General features: G+C 37.9%; 1 protein-coding gene across 1 annotated transcript in view; it reads left to right on the top strand.

Moving 5' to 3' along the window:
- Nucleotides 1-21274, top strand: part of PCDH15 (protocadherin related 15) — a 934666-nt gene that overhangs the window by 414402 nt on the left and 498990 nt on the right. Inside the window, exons 8-9 of the mRNA XM_072131129.1 lie at nucleotides 4838-4948; nucleotides 12198-12368. Of these exons, the coding sequence (XP_071987230.1) occupies nucleotides 4838-4948; nucleotides 12198-12368 (282 nt within the window). The remainder of the gene's footprint in view (nucleotides 1-4837; nucleotides 4949-12197; nucleotides 12369-21274) is intronic.

Below are 21274 nucleotides of genomic sequence, written 5' to 3' on the forward strand. Positions count from 1 at the left end.
TGTTAGTGTCTGGTGCTGGGTGATAAATTTGATGCAGTATAAGACTGTCCAGTCCTACTTTGCACCTCCTATTAGTTTGTTAACATAACGCCAGAAAATTAGGACGCAACTCGGCTCAGCAATATTTTTGGCACACAGACCTTTGTGGTGCGAGGTCACACATCCTTGTCATAGGCCACGCCGTTCTTGTTGAGCTAGTCATAGGAGAGCCATAAAATTGTCTAAAACCATTTATAAATGTGGTGCAGACACATTACGACAGAATTATTTCGTAGACAGATTAATAAATCTACCCCAATGTCTTTTCGTTTTGTCTTTACACTACCCTGAGTGTGGACACAGACTCACGAGTGTGACTAAAGGTGTGGGGGCCAACATATGGCTCCAGCATGGATCATTTGTTTCCCACCCTGTAATCGTTTCACTACAAGTCCAAGCGCAGCTCCGATTCACTTTCAAAGAGCTGAAAATCTGCCCACCAAAGGGACACAAAACCAATTACCCCTGGTTCTGTGTAATTACGGCATTAAAGGGATTATTGGTTGGAGGGTAGGTATCCAGAGGATAGACCATCAATGTTGATTACTGGCCAACCCCTCTGAAGATTCTGCTCGCCGCAAAATTTGGGGTCTGCCTACCCCCAATTATCCAGGTTCTGGATACAAATAAGAAGGGACATGCTGTGGTTAGTTTCCTGACTGGTCATCATTGCTTATAGTGTTTAGCCAGCCTAATATTTTCTTCTCTCTGGCATTCTCTCCGCCTTACATACCAAGCTCCTAACCACAGAACCACTCCTAGAATATTCTTCCCTGCTGCTCTTGTCAGTATAACTCCTGGTTAGTGCTTTTCCTTCATATCTGTAGAATTTCAATTTTATCAAGCCATACAGAACAATGAAAACATATAAAGGAAATATTATTCAAAAGGATAAAAAGACATACAAGGTTTTGTATTTGTGAAACCTCAAGGCCCTTTGCTAGCTGCTGGGAGGTTTTTTTTTTCTGATACATGATATGACAGGTAGTAATCAAAGCACAGTGTTTCAGAGTGCACACTGGCAAAACAGCATAAGCTACATTATGTTTAATTTCCATGAGACGTAGCTCCTGAATAAGATGAGAATGAAAAAACCTTTATTGCTATGTGCACTTGTCTTCGACTTTGGCTTCTCTAATGTGCTCTCCACCATTTGTGACATGATCCAATTTATAGTTTGCAAAAACTGCAATGTTTCTATGGATACTATATTGTAATGCTATATACAGGCTTGTGTGTGGAGATAAATTACTACTGAATATGCTATAAAATAATATTACAAATAATTTAAAAAAAAACCTACACCTTATTTGCTAAAAACTGTAAATAAGTAGTACATTAAAAGAAAATTAGAGGAAAATTAGAGGGGCTGAGCAGATTGTATATTGTGTCCTTCTTTACATGTAGCATGTAATAGAGCAGGAGAATCTGAGCAGATTGTACATAGTGGGAAACATTCTGTAACTTTAGGGCTTTCTATTCTGTGAAGCATGGAAGCAAACCTATCTCTGCATGCACATGAAGGCTCAATATTACCAAGTAGTACTGTCCATTTGACTTCTCCTGAATCTTTTGTTATAAAACTATGGGGCAAATTTACTTACCTGGTCCTGTCGCGATCCCCACCGAGGTCCGCCGGAGTTCACCTTCTTCTTCCCGGTGCTAGTAAGTGAGTGTCTTGCGACACAATTTGAAATGTTAAATACTCCGCGTAGTCCGAATCCGTCGAGTTGTCCTACAGCCCGCCCCCTGATTTGTGTCGCGTGCAAGCCAGCCCCAAAGCACCAAAATCCAATCGCGTGCGCCAAAATCTGCTGTTAAATGCAGAGCTAATCAGAAATCATCAGGAAAACTGACGAAAATGCGCTCCGCAGACCCTTAGTAAATGAGCCCCTATATGTTAGTCAACTCAGCTCTCCCAGGGTATAACAAACTAAATGCTATTTCATGGTGACAGGTTTGCTTTAACGATGCCTTAACCCCTTCATGACTGCCACATACCCCTTGCAGAAAGGACGTTTATAAACGTCATGAAAGTGAACAACTTCAAACGGCTATATTTCTGAAACCCTCAAGTCATATATATAAGAGATTCTCCCCTTTAATATAATTGTGCATGGATGCTTCACAGAACCAGAGATATCCACCCTTAAAGATTTTGATTTTTATGTATAGCTTTCCGATTGTTACTTTAACAGTGGATATCCCTTCTTTCTAGGCATTCCATACACAATCCATTTTATATTAAAGGGGTAACTCTCCTTGTGTTTCTAGATGCAAAGGTTCAGGTGATATGGGTTTTTGAAGTGTGCCCCCCTCCAGTCTGTCAGTTGGAGGCAGAATATAGAAGAAACTACAGGAAAGAGAGTTTGACTTTGCAGAAGTACATGCACCCTCTGCATCTGTAGTTGAACCTGGGAAAGGGTTATGGAATAATGCTGTAAATAATTATAACATATTTGGGTTTAGTTACTACTACTAAAAAAGTTTAATCAGCAAAATAACAAAAAGGATTATTTTTTCACACGTGTAGTCAATTATTGTCAAATTTTCTAAAGAAAAAAAAATCTAATTAATAAAACTATCCTATCAAGTTAAAAAACAAAGTAAAAATTATGGTATCTAAGTTTTTCCAGAGATATCATCATTTAAAGATGCGCGAAGCAGAAGGTCAAAAATTGACTTGGACATTCAGGCACCAATGACCATCGGTCACAAAGGGGTTAAGGATGATTTATATGGCCAAAAATGTATGTCAATATCTTGGCTACAATCCACAATCCTCCTATAAATCATCTGAAGTTTGATTCTATGACATTCTGGATTAGACTGAGTTATGTGCCTTAATGGGAAATGTTATTGCCAATTCAAATGCATTTCAGATTAGCCTCTGTACCTTCTCGTCAATGTTGACATGGAAAGTGTAACCGATTGTAGATAGAGTTTGGCTGAGCTGTCACGTTTCTAAGGACCAAGAAGTTCAGACATCCAGAAAGCATCAAAACCAGAGCAGACAGTAGTAATCGTTAGGGGTTTTTTTTTTATAATTGTGATTGATATTCTTTAAATATTTATTGTCATTAATACTAAAGATGCACAAAGAAGACAGTGTTACCAAGGTAAAATGGACTATTTCAGATAGAAGGTCCTGTGTATCATTTCCTAATGTACACGCTTTTTTAGTGATCCCTGCACATATCCCATCTTTCTGTATATTTGGAAGTTCTTCAAAGCTCCTTACCACCCAATAGCCGAGGGAATGCACAACACTAATTTGACTAATCTTCTTATTTATGGTTGCCCATTACTCGTAATATAAGAAAATCTCAACTTTTCATATCCTACTTTCCAAAGACCATAACATTTATACTTTTCTGTTTACGAATCCATGTGATGGATTGTTAGCTGGGGTAGAAGGTTTAGTAGCATCATCTAATATTATCTGCAATGTACTGGGAAGCTGGAAAACAAAATTCAAATGCAATGGAATTAACAATTTCTGACGGGCTTTGTTTTTACGGCTTTCACTGTGGGATTCGATTGACACATTGAGGGGAATTTATTAATGTGTTGCTAGCTCTGATAGTTCTGTACCGCACCAGATTCATCTTTGTAATGTTGGATTCTGGTGTAGTGTTAGACTGTCGGGTCCAATATAACTCCATAGCAGGGTCTAATAAGGGATGGAAGCATGACAGGCTGCTGAAAGGCTCCCAGCTGTTATGGCAACCAATTGCCTTCCTAAGTAGTGTAATAAAAAGAGTGTTTCATGAATGGCAACACTGAATTAACAAAATACAAAATCATTATTTTACAATCTTAAGACAAAACACACATAACAAAGATATAAAAACACTTAAAAGTACAAAACAAACACAAAGTTAGTGTGGACATGGTACTGACCACCTAACGTCCACCTTCTGTTTTGCAACAGAATAATGGCAGATGTTCAGAGCACTTATGGGCCTTCTCCATACATTCTTTTTTTTTTTTTTACAACTTAATTTCTATTGAAATTTTTCAAAAATCCACAGACTGTAATACAGCAGTATTCTCCATACATTCTTAATGACAACATGATACAGTTGATTAGTTGTTAATATCTTGATCTCTTGGAAAGGGGTTAAAAGTCACTGAGTTTATCTTTACACACCCGCATAGAATAATGTACCGTATATACTTGAGTATAAGCCGAGGCTCCAAATTTTACCACAAAAACCTGGGAAACCCTATTGACTCGAGTATAAGCCGGGGGTGGGAAATGCATTGGTCACAGCCTCCCCGTTATATAGCCTGCCGGACCCTGCCCCATAGTATATAGCCAGCACCTGCCCCCCAGTATATAGCCTGCCAGCCCATATCCCCCAGTATATAGCCAGCCCCCCTGTCCCAGTATTTAGCCAGCCCCCCTGTCCCAGTATATAGCCAGCCCCCTGCCCCAGTATATAGCCAGCAGTGGGGGAAGCCGGAAAGGTGAGTTTTGATATATTTTTTTTACTCGAGTATAAGTCGAGTTTGGGGTTTCAATACATTTTTTGTGCTGAAAAACTAGGCTTATACTCGAGTATACTCGAGTATATAAACTAGGCTTATACTCAAAAAGTAAAACGTGTCGAAAAGTTCAGTATTTTACCATAAATGTGTACAGGAGCTTCCTATACTGTTATTAGTGTACAGAATCTATAGGAGCAGAACGTTTCTCTGTATGTTTCTTGCTTTTTACATTGTCAAGTGTCCCTTCCTTTTAGCCCTTACTGAATATTATATAATATTTATATAACACTTTTTACTCTTTCAGACATCCAACCAAACATTTGACATTCCACTTACCCTGTCTGGCGCAGTGGTGTTACGCCGGAGGTTGAATTATGAAGAAAAGAAACGATACTTTGTCATAGTTCAAGCTAACGTAAGTACATTTTTAGAAACACAATTATTAACATAATTGGTAGAAATACATTGTAGAGATTACATTATTTTGTTCTTCCTACCTTCTTGGCTCGGCATTCCATACTCCTAGATTATTATTTACCTCCCCCGACACTAACCATGGAATAAACACACTCTGACATGCAATTACTTTCCAACAACCTACATGCTGGTCCCTATCTGTGTAATAATGATTGCCAATTTTGGACGGCATATGGGTTGTCAGCTGTAGTATATGTTTAGATATGTCAAAAAGATCAAGTTAATGTAGAACATTTAATGGGTTATTTCATCTGAGTTTATGTCTTGGGATAAGAGTTTTTCATTAAAATAAGAAAATCTTTTCATGTACCTTGTTTAAAGTGAGCAGACATACTTCATGAAAACTTCCCATGTGTTGATAATAGATTAAGACCATGGGACAATCCTAGTGATTAGCTCCATTGTCATTGTAGTGGTCAGACCAGGTTACTGCAGATGAGCACCCCATTGTCATAATTGCAGATGAGGTGCACTGCCTTAGTTTGGTCACTACACTAAAAACAGATCTGTCTGTTAACTATTCCATTCTGCATCAGTTGTCTGTGTTTTTTCTTTTTTGGGTGGTGAACCTGAGCAATGCAATATTCACATCCCATATTTAATATAGGTAACCATTTTTTCCTAGAAAGTCTCTTTAAGTAATAAAGGGAACCTGTCTACACCTTTACAAATAAAACTAGTGCCAGGCTCCCATTAAGCCCTATTAATTAACTGAAATCCTTCTATGTATGTATCTGATCACATGAAATCACAGCATGCCTCCATGGGAATCACATCAGGGGATTTGCAAAAAAGCTTACAAACTGTTTTTTTTAATATTGCAGCCATGGAAATATGGGTAAAGGGATTCATTTTAATCATAGTTTTTAATGAATTATTTATTTTGGGTGGGTTCATTTCAATGGCAGGTTCTCTTTTATCACATACAGCTTTGCTATAGGTAATATCAAGCTGTAGGGTTTATTTAGTTTAAAAAAAAATTTTTAAGTTTAGAAATGTAAACTTAACTACAGATAGTGAGTACACTATGATCCGAACTCTTAATATCACATACAGAGTAGATCTAATTGGACAGAAGCACAAAAGAATAAATATGGTGAAATACACACACAAGGAAAATAGGTAATAAAAAATCAGCTACAGAAATGTATTTGCACATGGATTATATTACCTGCAGCATATGTGGGATAAACTCAGAGCATGTCCTAATCTCAAGCTTTATTTTTATTTTTTTGGCTTGGGCAGTCTTTTATATGGAGTGATTGGACCTCACATACCAGTGACACACGGCCCGTGAAAAGCAGCTTAAAATTGCAACAGGAAGCAGAATATTTTGGCATGAATGTGTCTTTGAATGTGGAAAGGCTGCCGAATTACTGCTGTATACGTTCCATAACATGTGTATCTGCATCAAAACCACTTGGATTAAATTTTCGGTGGGGAATAATATTCATAATATTATAAGATTAATATTTATTCATTTCTGAGGAGCATAATTTGCTGTGAATTAAAATTTTTTGTTAACTTCATGGACTGGAAGAAGTCCATGAAAAAGAAATAACACATTTCCTGGTAAAATCATGTTTTAATTTTTACTTCTATATTTGTGTTCACTAGGGCTTTATTACCTGCAGAATGGCATCATTTTTTTTAGGTGTATACGATGTATCATTTTATTTTTGCTAATTATTTTCCAGAAGGAAATAATTAGTTTTTCTCGCATTTAATGAAAGTCAGTTAAAATTGATTTATCTTTATATTTTGAAACCTGCATAATTTGATTCGTATAGGAATATTTAACCTCTTAGCATACAAATCATCAAATTATGATCACAAAGCTACACATATCTCAAAATCCAGCCAATAAAAAGTACAGCATGGCAAACATAAACTGTTATATAGAGCAGAATTCCTGTCAATTAAAAATTATCCATAAATGACATGTACATTCAGATTGAATGATGATAGATCATGTTCCTTAGGATTTCTTCTGCAACAAACCTCTTTTATTATAATGCAGAAAGGCATGATTTTGACCAAAACAGAGTTTTAAAATTATGCAAATTACATCACCAAAGCGCCTAGGAGCTCTGTAGCTTTTAATTTATTCACCTTCCTCCACTCATACAGTCCCACTTGGTCTCTGCATTCTCAATGGGCAGGACCGGACAAGTGAGGGGGGATGAATAAATTATAAGTTGAGGTTAGTTTGAGGTGCTCTGGCTTACATCACCAGATTTTTTAGAAATATTTGTCACATATTTTTTTGGTTTTCCAATCCGATTTATATTTCTAAAGATATCCCCATTTTTGAACATTTTTTTTTTTAGCTATTTTGATTTTCTGTCAATGAAAACGACTTGAATCATAGATTGAACCAAATCGAATTTTTCCTGGTGAATCCAAATCTGCAACTCCTCTGTTTTTCCAATTTCCCTTAAATAACATTCAGCTTTTACCACAAACCCCGGGTAGATATTTGAATGGGTTACTGAATTGTCTGGGAGATACAATTATCATGACAGAGAATTCTAGTTTATGGTTTGGCCAAGTCCCCTTGTCCTTTCCCTGCAGATAGAAGACAGGTTCTCACTGACATCTTAGTTTGTTTCAGCCTTGAGAAACATACTTGAACAATGCTGTATTTCAGATAATAAGTAAGATATACATTCCTCTCATTTATCAAATTCTTAAAGCTTTGTCTCAGTTACCAGGATAAAATATCTCTTCATGGAGGCAGAGTAATATGTATCTATGCATTTATCCATTATCAGTTATTATTTCTATTATGTATTTTGGAGCACGATGAATAGCTCCAACTGAACTGGTATGGCAATCTATTGTATGGTTACCTTAGCTACTGTTTGTTTGCTATGTGTATTTTAATGTAATACTAAGTGTCATTTGAGGCACGGAGAGGTCCACAGTGGAGAAGCAGTAGTGGATTATAATATAGGTGGTTTTGAGGTGGTGGCCTGGGGCCCAAGCCTCAAGGGGACCGATAGCCATACAAACCACCCACCAAATTTGAGAAGAGACTTCACCCATGAACCTTTGTACATCTGTTCCTTCCTGAATAATGTACACAACAGTCATTTCAGGACCATGGTAGGTCCTCCAAAAGGTTGCAAAACCGCAGATTGAAAGCAGACAGAAGCGACGCATCCTCCATTCCCCAAGAAGCTTGATTCTAGTAGAATGTGTAGGAAGGGAATTCCATACGTGTAGCTTGGCACATGTAACATGACATTCTTAATCCTCTCCTGAGGAAAAGAACACAGAGGTGTATGCCTAGAGTTTATACCTACCTTAATAGTGCATCCATCTATGACTGTAGAATTATCATAGGAGTGAGGAGTTTATAAAAATTTTATAAAAAGTGATTTAAAGGTGGTACAGTCCCCAAAATGGTAGCAAAGAAAACATCATCACCTTACACTTCAAAGTATGAAAAATTATTAGCGTCAGAATATGGCAAAACAAAGATTTTTTTTTTGTACAAAAGGTTTTACTTTTTAAAAACCTATTAAAACCAAATGAAAATTTGGTATCCCCATAATGGCACCGACCTAAAGAATAAAGGGGAGGTATCATTTGGACCGAATGGTGAAAGCCGTAAAAAGAGGGTCCAAAAAAAGTATTTTTTTGTAAAATTTTGGGGGATTTTTTTTCCCACTTCCCAGTACACAGCATGGAAAATTAAATACTGCCACTAGGAAGTACAATTGGTTAAGCAGAAAACAAGCCCTTATAAAGCTCCATACATGAAAAAAAAATTGTTTTAGAGATTTTTTAAGAAGGGGAGCAAAAAACAGAAAAGTAAAAGCGAACAAAGCCATCAGCTTTGAAACAACAATATTGAATCAGGAAAGTTGGGGTCATTGCATTTCTATTGTCGGAACATATAATCCCCTGATTAATGCACCCTAGACAATGGCTGACAGCTATGCATATATGGGGTACTTGTTATGATCCATCAATGTGGCTACATGACATACATAAGTAGTATATAGTAATCAAGTAAGAAGGCAACTCATCACAATATAGAAAAATCTTACCCTAGGGTTTGAGGTAAAGCTCCACTATCCGGGATGACACCTTCCTCAACGCACGTTTCGGCTCGGAATGAGCCTTCGTCTGGGGGTGGCCTTTTCTTCTGCATTTGTCACCACCTGGATGTTTTAATGTTTTATTTCCTATAAAGTTTTTCAATTCTACTACAAGTTTGTGGATATTTCTAGTATAGCATATGATAGTGGTAAGTTCCTGTTTTATCGAAGACAATGAACTTCTTTGCATTTTTTTGTACATGTAAGTTAATGATCCCAAAAATGACTATTCATTACAATTATTATGGCAAGTGAAATAAATGTACATTTGCTAAATATAAAAAGTTATACACAAACTACACATCTATTTATAACGCTTCTTCAAATGCAGTAACATTTATAATGTATGGACTCAATGGTAAACAGGAAACAAATAGACCACACACAATAGTCTAAAGAGCGTATTACATTGCACACCGTTTTTTTTTCGCTAAGTGAACCTTTGAGTGTGTTTTTCAGACACTTGACAAACCCTATAATGAAGAAAACCTTTATAATGGAAAATAGGTTTCAGCCTGAGACAGGGATATTGCATTTTCCCTTCATGCTTCAGAATGTTATTTTCCATACTGTGGGGAGCTGTACTCTGCAATCATACCAGAGCCATAAAGTTTTTTACTTCCCATTTTTTATATAACAAAGAGTCTTCTTGAGATTTTATTGCTGTCATCCTGAAGTTATCATCTCACTTAAAACAGCAAATGTGATCCTCTCCTTTCAATCCCTTCCTTTTCAATTTCTTAAGAAATATTGTGAGTGACTTTTCAAGGCATCTTAATGCATGAAAGAATCTAGTCAAGGAACATCTGAGTCAGCCCACTATTGTTCTACTCTCTATCATAAGAATCAATACCCATACAACTGGGTAACTTTGCCCACTGTTCTCCATTTTTGAGGGATAATGTAATATTTGGAAGCCTGTCATTTTGAGTGCTTTATTTTTCTGTATAGTATCACAAAATTTGGTTGTTCAAGTGTTTTATACAGATTTTTAATATACAGTAGACATTTCTACTGCATGAAATGTGAACATGTTGGTGCTCGATGTTTTATCTCTTTTGAGATGAGTATTTTCATTTCTGTATTACTTTGTTGTTATGGCTGCATAAGATATTTTTCACAAAATGGCTTTTTTTTTTGCTGTGAAAATATAATTATATGATGGCTAAATTTCCATAAACAGAAAAAGAAATGGGGTATTCTGGGAATATAAAACTCTGATACAAAAACCCATAATGCTATGAATAAATGAATACAACAAAACTCAATTTCATTAATCACAAATTGAGCTGAAATAGCTTGCTTTTATGATCCACAAAATGTTATGGGTTTTCTAAAGTAGGCAGAGTTATCTTCAAGATGACCACCACAGGATACTACAACTCCCATGATACCTCAGTACTCAGTAACTGAGGATGAAGCTGAGGTGCAATACCATGCATTGCCTGTTTATATAAGGAAGCAGCCATTATAAACCCCTTTTAAATCAACCAACAAACAAAGTTAAAATTCACCTGCCCAACATCATTTACTAAGGGCCCGATTCGCATTTTCCCGACGTGTTAACCGAATATTTCCGATTTGCGCCGATTGTACCTGAATTGCCCCGGAATTTTGGCGCACGCGATCGGATTGTGGCGCATCGGCGCCGGCATGCGCGCGACGGAAATCGGGGGCGTGACCGAACGAAAATCCGACGTATTCTGAAAAACCGCCGCATTTAAGAATGGAAAATGTGTCGCTCGGGACGCGCTTACCTGCACTCAGCCGGCCACGGTGAATTCCGGTGCGTTCAGATGCTTTTCAGCGCAGCAGCGCCACCTGGTGGACGGCGGAGGAACTACCTTATTAAATCCCGGCCGGACCCGAATCCAGGGCAGAGAACGCGCCGCTGGATCGCGAATGGACCGGGTAAGTAAATCTGCCCCATAGAGTGCCCTCGGGATAATTCCAACATAGTTCCATCTAAATGTATCGCTCCTGCCCCACCCCCCATTTCCTAACATGGAGTTCAATGTATATGAATCCCCCCTGTCCCTCCAGCTTTCTAACTGTAAAGTGATGTAACTACATCCATTCAACACCTAACATGTAGCCCCATGTAAATAGACCCCTGTTGTCTCTCCAGTCCCAATAAATAACATCACTATTGAATATTATGCTTTTTCCTGGAATACCCCTTTATAGGGAACCAGGCATAATTTTTACCCATTAAACTATTAGCCCCCTCAGTTTGGGTTTGAAATATAATTTGTAGAATTCTCTGTATACTTGTTAAAATATAAATATTCATATTGTATCTCACAAACCCTGACGGCTCTATTACTGAAAAACTCTGTAAAACAAAAGTGCTCTGTTGTTTCATTCTTTCTGGTGCAATGTAAACAAAACGAAACGTCAAGCATGTAAACCATTCTTTCTGGGGCCATTTTAAAGCTCACTACGTACACATTGTACATTGGGTGGAATTTTATACATAACTAAGAAATGCATTACCTAGCACCAGCATAATATGAAAACCCTGTCCTTCTGCTAAGGTGAATATATCAGGAGGCGTTGGCCTATTCTCTGGAGGCTCTGGGCACTTCTACGCTTGTCATAGAATTATGCTTTAACCTGCATCCATAAGGGGGAAGGATGTCCCAAGAACTGTGATTATTCCAGGGTTGGTATCCCAAGAAACTAGTCTACAAGCCATGATAAATCTCCCCTCCCCATTGTTTATTACTGTTAAAAATCAACAAAACACATTGAGCAAAAGTGATCTCTAACAGTCCATGAGAAATTTCCCTGATAAGACAGTAATCATGTATATTGTTGTAAGGTCTTGTCAGGGAGATTATTTGTGGATAGATAGTGATCACACTCAATCTGCGGCCATTTTATGCACAGAAATGTCTGGCTGATGAGGTAAAAGACAGGAGGTTTCACTGTTCAATAAAGCAGTGCAGAACTTTATATGTATATTGGTAAATTGCCTAATATATGGCCCCAAACTTATACACACATGAGGTAAAGTGGCCAATCCCTTGAAGGAAATTTTCATTATACTCACTTTCTGAATTTGTATTGTTTTAGGACCGTCCGATTAATCCAATCGAAAGGCGGACAAGTACCACTACTTTGATAGTCGATGTCCTGGATGGGGATGATCTTGGTCCTCGGTTTCTACCTTGTACTCCAGTTGCAAACACCCGTGACTGTCGGCCATTGACCTACAAAGCAAGCATACCAGAATTGAGCCCTCCAGTAAGTAGTACAGTAGTCAATACGACATGGTCTGTATTTTAGTAGTATTTGGGCAAATAATATAAACCTGCTCTGTGCCTATCCTAAATAAGTATAATCATTTATGTTTTGCTTTAATTGTTTACTTTTAGTTTTGATCTCTTTTTTTAATAGGTTATGTATATAATGATAGACTGGGAGCTCAGTGATGAAAAAATCTATGGTTTGGTTTGAACTTCACATTAAAAAAAACAGTTCAAATCAAGCCAGGACTCCTAGAGAAAACCCTGGAGTCCTCCTCCTTATTATATAAGGGAGAGACGGATAGGAGTCACTCTGTGCACTTAAGGAATAGTATTCTTTATTATTTTTTCGAGGGGAAGAAATATTTATTTGATTAACCCTCAGGTGCTCAGCTCTGATAACTGTACTGTAACAGGTCAGGCACTTCTATTACCATTTCATTACCAGGACAGGTTTTATATCTAACAATGATTGTCCCATGTGGTTGACGGGCTGACATGTTTAATTTTTTGTGAACTAAATCAGTAAGTATATTTTAAATATTCAGAACATTTGATATCAAAAATACTTGTCTCTATTCCCTGAAAATGTAATACCCTGTGTACCAAGGTATTTAGGTGGCCATATGCATTGGGGTGAGATCAAAGCAGTTTTGCACCATTCAGAGATGAAGACGACCAAGATGTATCCAAGATCAACACTTATTACTTATCCACAGTAGGCGATATACTGTATGAAATGGCTCCTTCGTTATATAAGCTTTTAATGGAGTGCATATGTATAGATGTACAGCTGTCACTCCATTCAATTAGGGAACACAGGTTGAACACACGGGTTGTCCACCTTTTACATTTTGGGGGTGTGCAACTAATTATTTTCTGTTTGTTTTGCTTTCAAAGGCAATTTTTAATGCATTAAAAAAAATATACATTACACTTTGAATCCAAATTGCATGAAGGTGCCTATGTATTTAAACTCCTTAATACAATTTTTGAAAATGGGACAAGTGTTTGCTTTCAAAAAATACATGGTTTATGGGGTTTAGTATCATTCTTTTTGCTGCCTGAGGCGAAAACTTAAATGCTGCCTTCTGTCCAGTTCTTTATACCCTGATTCCCTGCTATATTTGGCTGAATTTATAGATTAAAAAAAAGCTTCTACAGACTTCTCAAAACATGCTGGTACTGGTCTGATGATGTCTCACACACTTATAGGTCTATCAGTTGTACAGGAAGATGTATCTTACAGATGACAATCTATATTAATATATATATATATTAATCATAAATTATATTAATTAATATTAATAATAAATATATCCCTCATATATTAATATATGTAAAGCCCCCGATAGTAGCAATACATAAATTCCCCAAATATTTATATATATATAGGCTTTCATAGTTTAATGATATACCCCCCTCCCCCTATCCCCCCCCCCCCCATAGTTTCAGAAGGTGAAGCTTTACGGTAAGAAAATAAGTAAGAAAATAATAAAGTTAATGCTCACCTCTGCTCTCCCTCGCTGCTACTGTCTCCTCTTCTGCCGGTAGCCGCACATCATCTTGATTGCAGAGACGCTCTGTTGCTCTGTATGATGTCATTGTCGGCCTGAGTCGTATGGAGTGACAGAGCAGCACTGACTGAATTGTCAGCTTCTCCGGTCTGCACATCACTTGCATTGATGTCTTAAAGACACCAATGCAAATGATTTCTCTGATGGGACGGACAAGCCAGCTTTTGGCAAGACTGCTGCTTCCTCAGGGCTCCATCATCTGTCGTCTGAGACAGGATCCCACGTCATGGCAGATGCAGCCCTGACTTTACCATTGAGGTTGGAGCCCGGAGGGGCTTTGATAATGTCCCTGAAGCACTTCTGCTTTATTTACATAAATAAAAAACTTTATTTTATAAAGCAAGTAATGCTGCAAGGAAACTTATAAACATATGGCTACAATTCCGACATGGAAATCTACAAGGCAGCAGTAACCGTTAAAGGGGTTGGCCGCTAAACCTCATGTATTTTGTAATGTGTGTGTAAGTGTAGGGGGGCAGTTTATTAGGTAATTTACCAATATACTTCTATTAATATTTCTGCTCTGCTTTATTCATCTGTAAAGTGAAGCCTCCTGTCTTTTACCTCATCAGCCGGACTTTCCCGACCATAAAATGGCCGCAGATGGAGGGTCATGTGATTTCTAACTGCCCATGAACAATCGCAAGTTAGAGATCACAGGACCCTCCATCTGCAGGCATTATATGGTCACGAATCTCTGGCTGAGGAGGTAAATGACAAGAAGCTTCACTTTAAATATCAGGAAAGCAGAGCAGAACTATTAATAAATGTATATTCGTAAATTACCTAATTCCCCCCCCCCCCCCATACTTAAACACACATTACAAAAAAACTGAGGTAAAGTGGCCAACCCCTTTAAAAGCATAAAAATCATAGGTCATAGGTTTTTTTTAATTATTAGAAAATTTTTTTCAGAATTGAATTTTATGCCTGCTTCTATGCCCTTCATTGTAAAATTTTTTAAGTCTTCATTTATTAAGAAGTAAACTTAAATATTAAAAGAATATATCTACATATGATGCAGCCTTTTTCAAAATTGTGTTGTGTCTTTTGATCCGTTCAATTTAGATTTTTCTTCATGTTGTGGTTATAAAGAATACTTTAAATCTATTCCATCATGTCCATGGGTTTTCTTGATCTCACTAACCCATAGCTCCTGTACTTGACCTTATGTTCTTAAATCCTGCTGTCTTTGAAAATGTTTCAGTCCTCTACATTATTGATCCAATTTCTACTTTAAAAAATTTCCATCAAATCCCTAGATCCCATTTGTACTCCTGTTTTGTCCCCCTTGAAGAAAAACACATGAAAGTGCATTTCATGCTCATTAAGTTTTTGCGTGGATGGCATGTGTTATTGTAAGCAATCAAAAAAATACTTGATATAACCTACATGTGAGCGACTTTACTGTGACTGATTGAGATGTTAGAGAATTATAATGGATACTTAAGTGTTCAGAATTGTCAAAGATTAGACACAAAATTTTTTTTAAAAATTGTATAGTTTTTCAGCTATTTAAAGTAGCATGAAGTATACTATATTGTGCGATTTTCATTTTTTGGCCAAATAAACCACTAACGGAATATTGTCAAGTAGCGTAACACCATCTAGTTTTTGTTTATTTCTTGATCCAGTGTGGTATCATCAACCAGAAAATCAACATTGAAGAGAGATTAAAGTACATTCATTGTATAAAGTCAAGGAGGCGGAAAGTTTAACAATTGAAGTCAAAATGGGTAACTCTGAACTCCTCCTCCTCTGTGATGATTAAAATCATGCATTGGACTTCAGACCATCTGGTTAGTGATGTTTCTGGATGCATGACCATCAATTACAGTGAATGGGGCTTTCTGGGGAAGAGGGAGCTTGACTTCAGTGTTAAACTCTCCGCCTCCTTAACTTTATACAACCGATTTACATCTCACTTCAAAGTACATTTCCTGGATGATGCCACCACACTGAGTCATGAAAGAAATTTGATCTAGAATGTGTGCAAGCTGCATGACACCATAGTGGTAGTGGTTTATTAGGTTAATTTATGCTGACAGGTTCTCTTTAGTTGTCTTTTTAGTATTTTTGTGACTACATTGCACTTAATCATATTGGAGATTTTTGAGAGAACTATAAATCCATTGCCACTTAACAGATTATACTCCACTTTGCTATCTGCTCCCTTCCTGATACTGTCCCAAGAAAATGGGTCTCTCATTGCTGAGATCAGGTAGCATTGGAGGAGCAGTGAGATGAGTGATTTTTTTTCTGCTTTTATATGAGACTATGCACTTTTTAATATGTGTATATAATTAAAAATAAATATTTGGGCCATACTTGACCAGTTTGAAAATAGTTCTGCTATTGTAACTCTTCCAGTGATCTGTAAATTAGCCTAGGTTTATGGTTTATGCGCACAGAGATAATACATGGCTGTAGTAGGGCTCTCAAAGCAGTGATAAAGACGGGCACTACCAATATTAAATATTAACCAAGCGTCCACGTATCCCAAATAACTATGTGAACCAAAAGAAGAAAAGACAGTTGGATGCGTACACAGGACTTAACTTACGAACTCAAGTTTATTAGTACAAAGAATGTGAGCAGACAATAACAATGACAGGACAACAATAAAATAAAAACACTTAAAAGGTACACAACTACCAAGGGCCAAAATGTGCCCTAAAATCCCTATCTCGATCTGCCCGAACAATGAAAGCCAAGTAATTCATAAGCATAAATTCGAAGGCATGGCTCAAGTGCAAACAACACAAAGAATACGACAAGAAGGTAACTTGTGCAAAAGAGCCCTCAATGCATATGTGCCCACATGCCTAATAGATACAATACCCAAGCTAATTCTATATGGCCAAATGAGGGAGGCAGGAAGGCATGGTCAGAAGAGATTGGGAAAAGAGCAGACCCCACGCATATCGTCACCTATGGGTGACTTCCTCAGGGGTAAGTCTTATACACAATATACTGCAATATACCAGACGTTTAGAAGTTTACATTTTTTACACAAAAATAAAAAAATATAATGTTAGATTAGGCATTTTTGAGACTGGGGAATACATATCAAAATACAGATGTAGCACTGATGAATATGACTGGCTTAACCAGTTAACCAGAACGTTATAACAAAGTCTGTAGTGTTAGCCAATTTTTGTGATAACTAAATGAACTGACTTTGAGTCATGTTAACTAGTCCTATAAAAATAATTGTTACTGGCGGCGAAACCGGTAATGAAAAATAGTATCCAAATGTCCTAATCACAGCTTTTTCACCATTTTTCTTTACTTAGTAGTGTAAGGAGCAGAGAATTGTATATTAGTATTATATATATGATGGGCTGGTCATAGCTATAGCTCTAGTGATCATCTGTAGTCAGGTTTGATTAGTAGTAGAGAAAGAGTTCGCGTTACCTGGGGAAAATTGCATGACATGGAAAGATTATTCCCCATCGTGTAACTGTCAGAGAGCAGAAGGAGCTGGCGCGGGGCAGCACATGGAACAGGGACCAGGGGGAAGAAGAAGGAGCAGGAGTCTGGTGGCCAGGGAACACTTGAAGCAGGGGCAAGGTTATATGCCTACCAACCGGTTTAAGGTCCAAATTCTGGAGAACTTTACCATTGTGCAGGCAAGAACAAAATGGCCCTGCACTGGTATCATAAAGGTGGTAAACATTCCTCCCTTTGCACAGGGGAGGGAGTGGTGTCATCATTATAAAGATGGGATAGAGACAGGTTGCTTTTCTGCTTCTATTATGTGGTATGTATTTGACTCAACAAGATAGAACGTTATTGCTTTACGTCGCTTCAATTCTTTTTGAGAACCTTTTTAGAACTGCTTTCCCCTCTAACTTGATAACATTTTTTCAACTCTAGTCACCTTATAATTAATAAATAAGGGGTCTACATTTTTAATCCAGGCTTTCAGATTACTATGTTGTATCCATGTTACAGTATATATGGGCTTAGTTTTGGCTCTCTATCAAATCCCACCCACAAGTCTAATTACCTTTGCTAGCGGAACTGTAGAGTCCTATAGTACTTTACGTTCATACCCATGTTCGGGACAGGATTTGCGAAAGCACAAATCGTCCATGTAATAAAGATGCATTACAGACCTCAAAATAAGCACTAACTAGGGATACACAGGTATATATCTTAAACCAGAAAATATATTATTGCTATAAGAATAGATATCCAAGTCTGTACGTCCTACAATACAAACTTAAATGTACTAGAGAAAAATATAGGTTCTTGCAACTAAAGCAGAGAAATCTGAAAATGTATCATTTCACTGACATACCCAAAGGAAAAAAGCTTTAAAGCTTAAGGCAAGCTTATGAGTGACACAATTGTGAAATTTGGCAGGTTACACAGTACAATGCAAAGTAAATAATAAGGCTTTTTAAAGGTCAACATGAGAAAAACAACTAAATCAGTAAAGTTCCTAAAAAGTAAACAAAAGAAAATATTAGGAGATTACGGCAGGAAGGAATAGCCTTTTCAGAGTTGTCAGCATATAACACCAGAACCAGTATTGAACATATAAAAATGGAATATTGGGCTTCTTGCGCAAGATTTTCTCTTCCAAAATCCACAGCGTAAAGCCTCTTGCCCTGGAATTGTGTTAAAATTATTAGATTATTATATTAAAGATTATGTTCATAACTTTTCATAGTTAATTCAAAGTCCGTCTGAGTGCTATGTAACAATGGGGCAGATTTACTTACCCGGTCCATTCGCGATCCAGCGGCGCGTTCTCTGCTCTGGATTCGGGTCCGGCCGGGATTTATGAAGGTAGTTCCTCCGCTGTCCACCAGGTGGCGCTGCTGCACTGAAAGTCATCTCATCGCGCCGGAATGCACCACCTCGGACTAGGTGAAGGTAAGCGCTCCCCAAGCGACACTTTTTCGGTTTTTAAATGCGGCGGTTTTTCCGAATACGTCGGGTTTTCGTTCGGCCACGCCCCCCGATTTCCGTCGCGCGCATGCCGGCGCCGATGCGCCACAATCCGATCGCGTGCGCCACAATCCCGGGGCAATTCAGGTACAATCGGCGCAAATCGGAAATATTCGGGTAACACGTCGGGAAACCGCGAATCGGGCCCTTAGTAAATGACCCCCAATGTGTTTTTTGTAGCACAAAATCATCTTTACAGTGTGTCAGATTTTCCATGTTCTCAGCTACTTTCTGTGAACTTGTGCAGAAAAACTGACCATACTCAGATGATCCCGGTAGTACTGTGGGTTTCTTTTCAAGCACTTATAGGGGGTTATTTATCTTTATTTTGCTTCTTGTTTTGCAGCTTTTTGGGGACATTTTGAAATGACCACCGGACATTTGTTTTTTGTCAGTAAGACACATTTATCTTTTACAGGCAGTCCCTGACATACAAGATAGGTTCTGTAGGTTTGCTCTTAAGTAGAGTTTGTATGTAAGTCGGAACCGTATACTTTATTATTGTAACCCCAGTCCAATTTTTTTTGGTCTCTGTGGCAATTGGATTTTAAAAATGTCGGATTGTCATAAGAACCGGGATAAACAATAAATCTTAATTACATGCACCATTGATAACTGTTAAAGCTGTTTATTGTAGCCTAGCACTAAAGTACAGTAAATTACCAAAATCCAGAGGTCCCTTTGTAACTAGGGGTCGTATGTAAGTCAGGTGTTCTAAAGTAGGGGACCGTCTGTATTCCAGATGTGCTAAATGTCGCAAATGACATTCATCATTTCACATTGTCTAATATTTGCAACATTTTTTGGCTCAAAAAACTTCAGACGAAACCATACTTAAAGGGAACCTACCACCACGATTCTACCTATAAAGATGGATCGGGTGGTAGGTGGATGTATGGGATGTGAGCATAGCCCTTTTTAGAGCTAATCTTCATGACCCCACTACACGTTGCGGCTCCTCCACACCCCAGTAGCCTCGTTTCTCCTCCTACCCTTACATCTTTGGTGTGCAGCTCCTCGTAGCTCACGGGCCAGCCGTTCTACGCATGCACAGAACACCGGCTTCCCGGAAAAGGGCGCACAGCTATGAGGAGCTGCGCGCCGAAGATGTCAGGGTAGGAGGAGAAATAAGGCTACTGGGGCATGGAGTAGACGATGTGTAGCCTCATGTCCGGCTACTCCAGTAGCCGCTTAAGATAATTTACATATTAGGGTATTAAAGTTTTAAAAAGATAGTGGGGATGTGAGGATTAGCTCTAAAAAGGGCTATCCTCATGTCCCAAACATCCACCTACCACCCGTTCTACCTTTGTAGGTAGAATCGTGGTGGTAGGTTCCTTTTAAGAAAAACTTAGAAAATGGAAAAATTGAGACATTTGTGCGTCATTTTTGTGACATTTGAAAAAATAAAACATTTAACACAAGGAAAAAGTAAGATTAACAAATTGCCAAAGAAGCAAATGGAAAAATTGACAGGCAACAACTAGCCAAAACAAACGGAGAAAAGATAAATGACACCCCCCCCCCCCCCATTGACTTGAATGTTTTTTTTTTCCTCTGACTCGCTTCAAATTAGGACACACTTTATTTTTGATGCATTGCATCGTTAGGCAGATGGGTAGCGAGAAAAAAATACTGATGTGTGCACAGATCTATTAAACAGCTATGTGTTTTGTGCAAGTCCAATGTGATGGCAGATCTTATTGGACTCGCACGAGAAAAAAAACTTGTGGGCAATGGGCCTTATTTACATTTTAGTTTCTTTTCTCAGTATACTCTCTTTCCAAGGATCATATACTGACATTTTTAGTCTCACTATTTTGCTTCAGTATTTTATCCACATCCATTGATCAGTATTTGTTGACATCCACAAAAATAACTGATAGTTTACATTAATTAGATCATCAGTGAAAAAAATGGACTGCACAAAAATGTCATCAGTTTGTCTCCCAAAACCATTTTTCAACGGCCTGCCGATACATTGAAAAAAAAAATGGAAAAGTATATAAACACATAGGCGGACATTTAATAGGCCTTGTACAACATTTTCTGGCGTAAAAGATCTGAAATAATCACAATTACCAAGGAATCACCAGTGATTACTATTATTTGCCCCTTTACGTGACCTCCACACCAAGTGGGTGTGAAAGGGCATTAAAGGGGGAAACGGCTAGCGACATAACAGAAAGTTTGCAGATTACAGTGGGATTCTAAATCGGGCAACAGCCCTCAAGCACCGAAGACCCCCACATAGACTAAAACGGTTCAGTACACTATCCTTGGAAATCCTGAAAACTGATGTGTTAGTAAGTCTCAAAAGAAAATCAAGCCTGCAATGCTATAGATGACTTTAGCTCGAGTCCCT

The sequence above is a fragment of the Engystomops pustulosus genome, chromosome 11, assembly GCF_040894005.1.
Source record: "Engystomops pustulosus chromosome 11, aEngPut4.maternal, whole genome shotgun sequence".
Lineage (NCBI taxonomy): Eukaryota > Metazoa > Chordata > Amphibia > Anura > Leptodactylidae > Engystomops > Engystomops pustulosus.